General features: G+C 33.7%; 1 protein-coding gene across 1 annotated transcript; it reads right to left on the reverse strand.

Annotated features, from left to right (window-relative positions):
* Positions 1-1,165: 1,165 nt before the first annotated feature.
* LOC137624757 (glutamine-rich protein 2-like) lies at positions 1,166-6,466 on the reverse strand. The gene is made up of 2 exons (XM_068355709.1): positions 6,333-6,466; positions 1,166-1,943 (listed from the first exon to the last, which is right to left on the reverse strand). Exons 1-2 carry the CDS (start codon positions 6,464-6,466, stop codon positions 1,166-1,168), a joined length of 912 nt encoding a protein of 303 aa, XP_068211810.1.
* Positions 6,467-11,659: the final 5,193 nt, after the last annotated feature.

Genomic DNA, 11,659 nt, shown 5'->3' on the forward strand with positions numbered 1-11,659 from the left:
TGTGTAGATTTAGTATTAAGTAATGACGCTACCACACACACACACACACACACTCTCTCTTTTAGAGAGGGAGTGTGTGTAGATTTAGTATTAAGTAATGACGCTACCACACACACACACACACACACACACACTCTTTTAGAGAGAGAGTGTGTGTAGATTTAGTATTAAGTAATGACGCTACCACACACACACACACACACTCTTTTAGAGAGAGAGAGAGAGAGAGAGAGAGAGAGAGAGAGAGAGAGAGAGAGAGAGAGAGAGAATATTTTTATTTAACAATTTATCAATGAAGATTGTACGAGTATGGGTATATAGTACATATCCTTAATAAATATTATATTTACTCATGCCGCTAAAAGATGTCCAGATATAGGAACCAGAAGGGAAATGTCATTTATCTGATCTTCGTAATTTGAGGCACTAAATTAATCCTTCTTTAACCAGTTAATCGCTGATGCCTCAACTAATCAGAAAGTTAAAAAGAAATAAAGCCCCGTTTTCATTGGCTAAATCTGTGCCTGCTTAACAGTAACCCCATTCCATCGAAAGCTATATGTACGCCATGTTTGACATGGAAGTGAGGTACTGAGGAGCAAAAATATTAGATTTTTTAAGATTTGGAACAATGGTTGAAATGTTGCGGTCCAGCAATACCTGGAAAATCTTGTCGATAGCCTTTACCGGCTTTGTTTATGAATACAGGCACTGTGTGTGCATGTGTATATATATATATATATATATATATATATATATATATATATATATATATATATATATATATATGTATATATATATATATATATATATATATATATATATATATATATATATATATATATATATATATATATATATATATATATATATATATACACGTGTGTGTGTGTAAATACCACTTTTCGCGACTCGTCAAAAGTAACGGTAATATATTTAGATATGCCCACACACACACATCCCCTCTCTTTCGCCAGGGTCTGACTACTCATCTCACCCCCACCCGAGGGACGGGGAGAGACCGAGTAGTTATACGTCTGACAATGCAACTGAGCATATATATATATACATATATATATGTGTATATATATATGTGTGTGTGTGTCTGTCTGTCTGTATGTGCGTAAACAGTTTATTCGTATTGCTTGAACATACAGAAGTTATATTAACGAAATGGTTGATGTAAGAAAGCTGCAGGCTGTGTGTGAATTGTAAGAAAGCCTGTAGGCTGTGTGAGAACTGTAAGAAAGGCTGCAGGCTGTGTGAGAACTGTAACAAAGCCTGCAGGCTGTGTGAGAACTGTAAGAAAGGCTGCAGGCTGTTCGAGAACTGTAAGAAAGGCTGCAGGCTGTTCGAGAACTGTAAGAAAGGCTACAGGCTGTGTGAGAACTTTAAGAAAGGCTGCAGGCTGTGTGAGAACTGTAAGAAAGGCTGCAGGCTGTGTGTGAATTGTAAGAAAGGCTGCAGGCTGTGCGGGAACTATAACAAAGGCTGCAGGCTGTGTGGGAACTGTAACAAAGGTTGCAGGCTGTTTGAGAACTGTAAGAATGGCTGCAGGCTGTGTGAGAACTGTAACAAAGGCTGGAGGCTGTGTGAGAACTGTAACAAAGGCTGCAGGCTGTGTGAGAACTGTAACAAAGGCTACAGGCTGTGTGAGAACTGTAAGAAAGGTTGCAGGCTGTGTGAGAAATGTAAGAAGGGCTGCAGTCTGTGTGAGAACTGTAAGAAAGGCTGCAGGCTGTGTGAGAACTGTAACAAAGGCTACAGGCTGTGTGAGAACTGTAAGAAATGCTACAGGCTGTGTGAGAACTGTAAGAAAGGCTGCAGTCTGTGTGAGAACTGTAAGAAAGGCTGCAGGCTGTGTGAGAACTGTAACAAAGGCTACAGGCTGTGTGAGAACTGTAAGAAATGCGGCAGGCTGTGTGAGAACAAACTTGAGTTGTCTGTGGATACCAATGGCATTTTTTAGTTAACTCCTCTTTATTGAAATGAAGTTTGGATTGAGAAAGACAATGAAAGTAAAATGGCTGAAGATATATAAATAAATTGCTTGCGCGTTATGTGTAGTGTAAGTTCGGGCAATAGGAAGTGCCAGATGTGTGTGAAGTATGGTTGGAATGTTCAGGAAAAAAAAAATTGTGGTTAAATTGCTCAGAAAAAAAATAAATAAAATAATAAAATTACCTTTTTTTTAATTACTCAGGTTCTGTGAATGAATTAGGAAATTGAATTAAAAAATTATCATCATAGGCATGAAAGAAACACCAATCCTAAATTATGCTTAAATAGGAATCTAATACATATTTTTCCAATAAAAATCATAAGTAAAAATAAAATTGGAGTATTTGAAGATATATGAAATGCATTTTCTTCAATGAATGATTAAGTATTCAATGTGGAATATGATAAAATTTATCTACCTGAACAAAACTTAGCTAAAGTTTTGTGTAATGAAGTCTCCATTGAAATAAAAACTTTTAACGAAATTCCATAAGTTATATTTACTATATGATGTGAACCCAGAGTGAATAGCAACCTCATATGAATAAGTAACTTAAATAAACTCCAGGCTTCAGTATCAAATCCAATCTTATGAATATAAAATCCACTTTCGAATATATTATGTAGCGTTGGTTTTCTCAGTTTTATATTCTTTACATAGATTTCTTTCTGTTTATATACTGTTTGAATCCTGTCAAAAATGGTGACTAGATATTTAGATAGATATGCACACACATAGATTCAACCCTTCCCATCCTCTCTCCTTTCCTAACTACCACACGGCAGTTTTGGGCAATTTATGGGAGATTGCACTTTCATATATATATATATATATATATATATATATATATATATATATATATATATATATATATATAATATATATATATATATATATATATATATATATATATATATATATATATATATATATATATATATATATATATATATACACACAGCATATATATGCATGTGTGTATAAATATATGTATATATATGAATACATATATATATATTGTATATATATATATATTTTATTTATTCAGTTATATATCTATGAATATAACCAGACACTTGCTCTCTTTATTTTATAGGGGAGAAGCTTTTATATTACCGTTAATGTTCGTGAAGAAACTCAGGAGCCTCTTGTATCAGTTACTGATACTACCGTTTGCACGAAATGAATATCCCCGAAATTTTACGAGGTTCTCTGGAAGCGTTCTGTGATCCAGAAACTTTATAGTGGACATTTCTAGTGATTTCTATTGACTTTGCTAAGGAAAGGTAAAACATTCTTCCAAAATAGATCGGACGAGTTTTCCTCTTCTGGAAGATCTAGCGCAGGAAGGGATTTGTTTAGTATACAATCGCATCCGCTTTGTCTGGTCTGATTTTTCTTTGAAGAACATTTATTTGAATGTATATATATAAAGTCATTTTTAATTTATCTCATGGAAGGTGGATACAAGTGTATGACACCTTATGCATTAATTCATGGTGCGTTTTAATCCCCAACTACTTCTTAAAGATCTATTACATTTACAAGTTTAAGTGCCTCATGAATGGCAGAGGTAAGGGACAGTGACAATGCCATAGAGACTGACCTTATATACATATGATCAGCGCCCTAGCCCCTCATCATCCAAGGTAGGACCAGGGAGGGTCAGGCAATGGCTGCTGATGACTCAGCAGGTAGACCTATAGCTTACAAGGATAGTGAGGTTACAGGCACTACAAGAAATTATCGAACTTGAGCTCTACTCCAACCCCAGTCCGGCGATCGCGAGGCAAGTACGTTTAAAGTAGGCCACCGCCTTTGTTATTGTTAACGAAGGATACGGTGACAGGGGTTCTTTCCATGCACAACTGTATCCCTACTATGTAAATTATTACAACAAAGAAGGATAAACTATCCTTGCTATTTACGGAGTGTATTGCCATGCCATTACTCCCAAATGCTTAAAACGACTTCTTTTATATGCCACCATACAATTTCATACCAAATGTCTGTTTAACTGTCCAACTCGACGCTTGGAAGTCATTTTGAGCGTGTATGGGGTTGCTTTGAATTGAAAAAAGCTCGTGGTGTGGAATGATGACCTGATGGAATGATGGAAAACTAGCCTTCATTTCAGCATTGGAGCACCAGTTCTAACCTAGATTTGAAGTCAAGTGGAGTGATGTGTGCTTTACAAGAAAAGAAGGCTCCTTGACTAGAGTTTATTGAGCATTATGGAAAGCAAACTTCTTATACAAGACAAAAGTTGCTGTTTATTGAAATATATTAACCATTTCAATATTTTTTTTTTTTTACAAATTTATTAAAGGAGAATGTAAATTTGAATATGAATTCAATATTTCGCATAAAACATATTTCTAAAACAAATGCATATCATAACTTAGTTTTAGAATTTAAAGATGGTGAATAGTAGCATAAAATGTGACATTTATTGTGTGTGTATATAAATATATATATATATATGTATATATATATATATATATATATATATATATATATATATATATATATATATATATATATGTATATATATACATATATATATATATATATATATATATATATATATATATATATATATATATATATATTTTGTATGTTTGTCTGTGTGTATATATGTGTGTACATATGTGTTTATTTTAAATTGAAATAAGCATGTTTGGCATTTATACTAAATCACTTTCAAATAGTTTCTTCAGTGAAGTCCACATTTTTCCTCTCTTAATTAATCAAAAATGACTGAGGTAAATTTCAAATCCTCATAACTTCATGTTTATCAATCTTTCATGGGTAGGTATGGATTTCTCATACAAGTATCTGGTTTTTTAGTTAATGTTTCTACTAAGGTGAGCAATTCCAAAGCAAATTTAGGATCCAATCGGATATAATTGAACCAGCCACTTTTCTCAAAGAATAGTCCTTTTAAAATGTTAGTGTAAGATAGCTTTAGTCGTTTCAGCGACTAAGTCTTTTGTCCATTTCGTTCGATTACGTTTCTTTTTATTTACCATCGTATCAGAGAGAGAGAGAGAGAGAGAAAAGAGAGAGAGAGAAAAGAGAGAGAGAGAGAGAGAGAGAGAGAGAGAGAGAGAGAGAGAGAGAGAGAGAGAGAGAGAGAGAGAACAGCTGCGCTCACTGATAATGTCTCGATATCTTCTAGCGCAACAAGAATAACCAGGGTTGTCCTTAATAGTGAAATCTTACAGAGCATTGAGGCATTGATTATAACCCGAAAAGAATAAAATGTGAATAAGACTGAAGTTTTTTTTCTGAAGTTTTTTCTTCGTCTTTCAGTTCGCTACAGCTGATAGATATAAGCATATATAGAGAGGCCTGGCTACATCCTTATCAGTTTGGATTACCTGAGTTCTCCCTCCCCGATATTGATTTATCTCAGTGGAATTAGAAACAGGTACATACGACTATCTAGATTTTTTTCCATGATCTTCAGCCGAAGGACAAAGGGATGTGGTAACGTCCCTGACTGGTGAACGCCAGATTGGGGTTCGAGTCCCGCTCAAACTCGTTAGTTCCTTCGATCGTTGTAATCGCACCATCCTTGTGAGCAAAAGATGGGGGTTTGGGGGAGCCATTACCTGGCTCTCCTTGGTCCTAGCTTGGGCGTAGTGGAGGCTTATGCGCTGATCATATGTATATATGGTCAGTTTCTAGAGCATTTTCCTGCTTGCTAGAGAAATGTCACTGTCCCTTGCCTCTGCCATTCATAAGCGACCTTTAAACCTTTTAAATATGTCCATCCATTAGCGTGTTTATGGTTTTTCTAAGCCAGTCTAAACCCGCAAATTTTCTAAGCTCGTTAATCCATCGTCTTCTCTTCCTTCTGATTATTTTGGAATCTCGAGGGACTTATTCTGTATTATTCTTAATGTCCATCTATTATCTGTCATTCTCATTAGTTTACAGGCATATAGTTGCATTCCCTCCCATAAAAGAATTAGGCCTACGGTAATATTAATAATGATAATACTGATAATGATACGAGTAAGAATAATTAGATAAAGTCAAAACTGAAATGTGAAATCCTTCCAGAGCACGTTCATTGATCTGCGATTTCCCAGGTCTTTCGAGGGTAAAAGGCGACTACCCAAGCGAGGTCTTCCTTACCGGCATTATCCCTTTTTCTCGGTAAAATACGCTTACTGAAAAGAAAGTTATCTCGACTACTAACGATGTCCTTTTGTTTTCGACGAAAGCCGTGTTTAGGTTTTTGCCAGCTCTAGAATGCGTTTCCATTAATCCTTGGCGTCTGTCGATTTACTTCCCTCAAGTTATAAAGGCGGGTTCTCACGGTCGAACGTGTTCGACAGACAGTGTTTGAAGTGATGTTCGAACATGTGAATGGGGTATTTGGTTGTCGAACATGCTTGTCAAACGGTTCGAAGAAAGTCTGTTCTCGCCTGACTTTTGTGGGCGTGGCTTCATTGTCCACAACCCTTATGCATTTGTGGCCGACTCCTACCCTTTCGAACCGTTTTGAAAAAGCAGGTTCGACAACCGGGTTCAACAACCAGGTTCGACAACTGGTTCGACCAACCGTTCGACCGTGTAAACCCCGCTAAAGGAAAAAAAATTGAGAAGCAAAAAGAAAGAATTCAATACCCGCACTCTCGCTTCGTTAGCTTCTGGGACCTCATTTGGCAATCAATGACAGTCGGGTACGGAGTCAGTGTGTTCCAGGGAGGAAAAGTGGCTGGATTATGCAGGTCAGAGAGTCAATACTCTGACGCAGGTGACATGACGAATTTCTTTCGTATAAAGAAGTTGAATTCTATAGAAAATGGGGGCGATGGTACAGAAAATGGGGCGATGGAGCTTTTATTTGTAAATATTTTTATTTATATGTATATTTATGAATATTTTTAAATCCGATTTACGGACAACGTCTTTACCGATTGGCTGAAGTTGAGTAGATCTTATAATTCGCATAGTATAAGAAATGCATTAAATGTTTGTCCTAAGAAGTAACGGGACGATCAAATTAACAATTGATTTTTTAAAACAATTTCCCCTATATAATCGATCAATTTTCGGTATATATATATATATATATATATATATATATATTATATATATATATATATATATATTAAATATATATATATTTATGTATATATAAATATATATATATATATATATATATATATATATATATATATATTAAATATATATATATTTATGTATATATAAATATATATATATATATATATATATATATATATATATATATATATATATATATATATATTTATGTATATATATATATATATATATATATATATATATATATATATATATATATATATATATATATATGTGTGTGTGTGTGTGTGTGTGTGTGCATATATATACACAGTATATATATACAGTATATATATATGTATATATATATATATATATATATATATATATATATATATATATATATTATATGTGTGTGTATATATATATATATATATATATATATATATATATATATATATATACACACAGTATACCATATATTTATACACATTTATATGTATATATATCATATATATATTTATATATATGTATATATATACATGTGTATATATATTTATATATACACATATATATATATATAAAGTATATATATATGTATATATATATACACTTTCTTTCCTGTCACGCTAATGGAGGGAGAGGTGAGTAGTCATACTCTGGTGAGAAAGGGTACCTTGAGAGGTACACTCGGAAACCCCACTATCCCACAAATTGCCGAACAAGCGGGCTGTAGTTAGGAAAGTGGTAGCGGTTGGGAAGTGTGGAATCTGTGCTCGCGTATGTGCATATTTATCTAAATATTTGGACGCAATTTTTGACGGATCGGGTACACTAATATGTAATAATGAATTCATTGTAAGATGCAGATTTCCACGCTGAGCTTACGCGATTTGTACATTATAATGAATTACACAATTTTGTGTTTTCACTTACAGTATTGAATTTTTATTTATGACGTCAAATGAACGGTAACAGGACTTCTCTGCGCATCAAATTATTATTATTATTATTATTAGTAGTAGTAGTAGTAGTATTACTACCTGCTAAGCTACATCCCTATTTGGAAAAGCAGGATGTTGTAAGCCTAGGGGCTCCAACAGGGAAAATAGCCCAGTGAGGAAAGGATACAAGGAAAAATAAAATATCTTAAGAACAGCCACAACATTAAAGTGAATATTTTCTATATAAACTATGAAAACTTGAACAAAACAAGAGGAAGAGAAATAAGAATAGTGTGCCCGTGTGTACCCTCAGGTATACCCTCAATGTTAATTTTTATTTTTTCAACCAACATTGTAGAAGACTCAAAAAGGAATTATTACAGTGGGTACATAAATAGACTTTTAATTAAGAAACTGATTATATCAGTGTTCGTCCAATTGTTAAATTCCTTTAGGGTAATATCATTACTTTTTATAATAGAAGATTATTATCTAACTTAATAAAAGAAAAAAAGTCATCCAGGAATCAATGTTTAAAGGAAATTTATACTTATCTTTCTATTCGTAATATTGTTATTAAATTTGTCTCTTCAAATGTTATAGTATTGTTAGCGAATTTCAACAGGTAAAGATATCAATCAAATTCCTAACTTTTTATGTAGAAGGACATGTTTTTTTTTCCCTCTTGTATTCAATTTGTTTTCTTTGAGTCCTCTTATTTTACGCTTAATCACCTTTCCTACATGGGATTATATTAATGCAAATGTATGTATATATGCGTAAAAATCACAGGAAAACGTGATGCTCAGATGCAGAAGAACCACAGGGAAAATGAAAATACGAAATATACGATTAAGTCCTGACTAGTTTCGTGATACTTCTTCAGAGGACTGATTTATTGAGAGAGGTTCCCTATAAAATGTAAAAAAAACTCTCTCAATAAATCAGTCCTCTGAAGAAATTTCACGAAACTAGTCAGGACTTAATCGTATATTTCTTATTTTCATTTTCCCTGTGGTTCTTTTGCATATATATATATATATATATATATATATATATATATATATATATATATATATATATATATATATATATATATATATATATATATATATATATATATATATATATATATATATATATATACATACAGTAGTCCCCTTTATAACAGGATATTTTATTACAGGGGCAAGGAATCGTGGACTGAGAAAGTCGCTACCCATTAAGTGCGTTCTCTGGTAAGTGTTATCAGTTATTTTTTCGGTACTTTATTGGAGCTTCTGAACGTATGAGAAATGTAAGAAATTGACGATTGTCTGATATTCTAATCTCCTTAAGTGTTTAACATATTTTCCGTAATTATTTATTAAAAATACAACCGTCATACTTTTTTTGAGGGCGTGGGCAATTGTTGATTAGTCTTTTCATACTTTATATCTCCAGTGTGCAATAGTGCAAATGTTTGGTCAAGTGATTTTTCACCTTCATCTAGTTATCCCCTCTATATTCTTTTTCCTCAGCTTTATTTGTGTTCTCCTCTCCATTTCCTTTTCTCTCGTCTTTTTCTTTGCCACCCCACATTACAACTTTTTAGATTTTTCCCTTCCAAGATGTCATTTATATATGTGCTTCTCCCCCTCTTCTCACTGACCCTTCCTTTATCTTCATATTCATCGTTTATATTTCATCTAAGCCATTTTCATTAGAATTCTTCACCCTAGGCGCTTTAGTCGTATGGAAAAGAATGAAGATAATGAATAGTATAAGGGTATTCAAATTGATATGATGGAAATATATGAGATTTTGGAAGTGAGACTAGTTTTGCGTTGTCTGTGCACTCGACGTTTGCGCTCCTCAGCCATGTTGATTTTAACAGCCATGTTGATTTTAACAGAGCAAGAAGATATTATTATTATTATTATTATTATTATTATTATTATTATTATTATTATTATTATTATTATCCAAGCTACAATCCTAGTTGGAAAAGCAAGATGCTATAAGCCCAAGGGCTCCAACAGGGGAAAATAGCCTTGTGAGGAAAGGAAATAAGGAAATAAATTATTGATGAGAATAAATTAACAATAAATCATTCTAAAAACAGTAACAACGTCAAAAAATTTCTTTCCAATACTGATGTTTCTAGCATGGCATACAATATATTCTAAGTTGTGAATTTTAAAAACGACAGCTGCAAAAATAGTGTACATGTTACATACGTATGTAAAAAGTTTTTGTGTTCGTTTAAGACAATCATTCTTGAAGATTACATAGTGACTGGGAAGGGTAATGAAACAGTAAAATAATTTCACTTTTGGACTTGGTCGTACAAGGTACGAACATGTTTAACATGAGACCACTGTGAGCTTTTTTTAGTTTTTTCAAGTTCAGATACTCAGTGATGATACATCAATGATCTGATTTGCTCTAACTTTGATTATTCTTTATGATGGCTACAACTTGACTAGTTTTGATTGGAAATAGTGACTGTAGGTGGTAACAGTTATATACTAAAATCAAATGGTTAAATGATTGGAGTGGCTTAGAAAGATATAAGTTTAATACAAAAAAGTAATTAGAATTTACAATCGTTACAAATTCATCATTTAAAGGTCGCTCACGAATGGCAGAGGCAAGGGACAGTGCCATTGCCCTATCAAGCAGGACAATGTCCTAGAGACTGACCATATATCATATGATCTGACCATTTGTTATATGATCAGCGCCCAAGCCCCCTCTCCACCCAAGCTAGGACCAGGGAGGGCCAGGTAGTGGCTGCTGATTACTCAGCAGATAGCTCTATAGGCTCTCCCAAACCCCCAAACCTTGGCTCACAAAGTTGGTAAGGTTGCAGACACTAATGGCACTAACAAGTCTTAGCGGGACTCGAACCCCCGTTTGCCAAACACCAGACAGACGTTACCAATCAGGCCACAACAGCCCTCCATATAAAGGGGTATTAAGCTGTAGTTTAACTTTTCAGATTGCATAATCACATAATTGACATCTTAATCCACACTTGCCTATCCTAAATCACAGGTCTTAATTATGCAGCTGGTTTCTATCTTATAATTTAGTAACACTATACATTTGAATATTTAGGCTATCCGATAATTAGCTTGAGTAAATATACGTTGATTATACGGAGTTATTAACACTTCCTCAATTTGTTTTTAATGAGGCGCATTTCTAATGACTCGCAGCGGTGCCCTTTTAGCTCGGAAAAGTTTCCTGCTATCTGATTGGTTAGAATTATCCCGTCCAACCAATCAACGATCAGGAAACTTTTACGAGCTAAAAGGGCACCTCTGCGAGTCTGTGTAAATCTGCCTCGCTAAAAAGAATTAACTATAGGCTTAGACAGTTATTAACATTTAATTTCCTGACGAGCAGATCAGCACAAAAGGATGTTATCAGAGATACGTAAGAGACCAGAATTACTTAGAACCTAAGGGAGACTTAAGACAGTCGTATCTGAACTTTCACATTACTACTCACATTGCCGTAATTATTTTTAACTCCAACGCATTCACATTCATGATCCACATCTCGAGAGATTATTTCTATTAAGCAAAGCTAGTGGTAATATATCATGCTATATTTTGCGCTTTCTATTTAGCGAACTAATTACTTCTGCGAAGCTGGTTCATAT

This window comes from Palaemon carinicauda, chromosome 31, assembly GCF_036898095.1.
Source record: "Palaemon carinicauda isolate YSFRI2023 chromosome 31, ASM3689809v2, whole genome shotgun sequence".
In the NCBI taxonomy this organism is placed as follows: domain Eukaryota; kingdom Metazoa; phylum Arthropoda; class Malacostraca; order Decapoda; family Palaemonidae; genus Palaemon; species Palaemon carinicauda.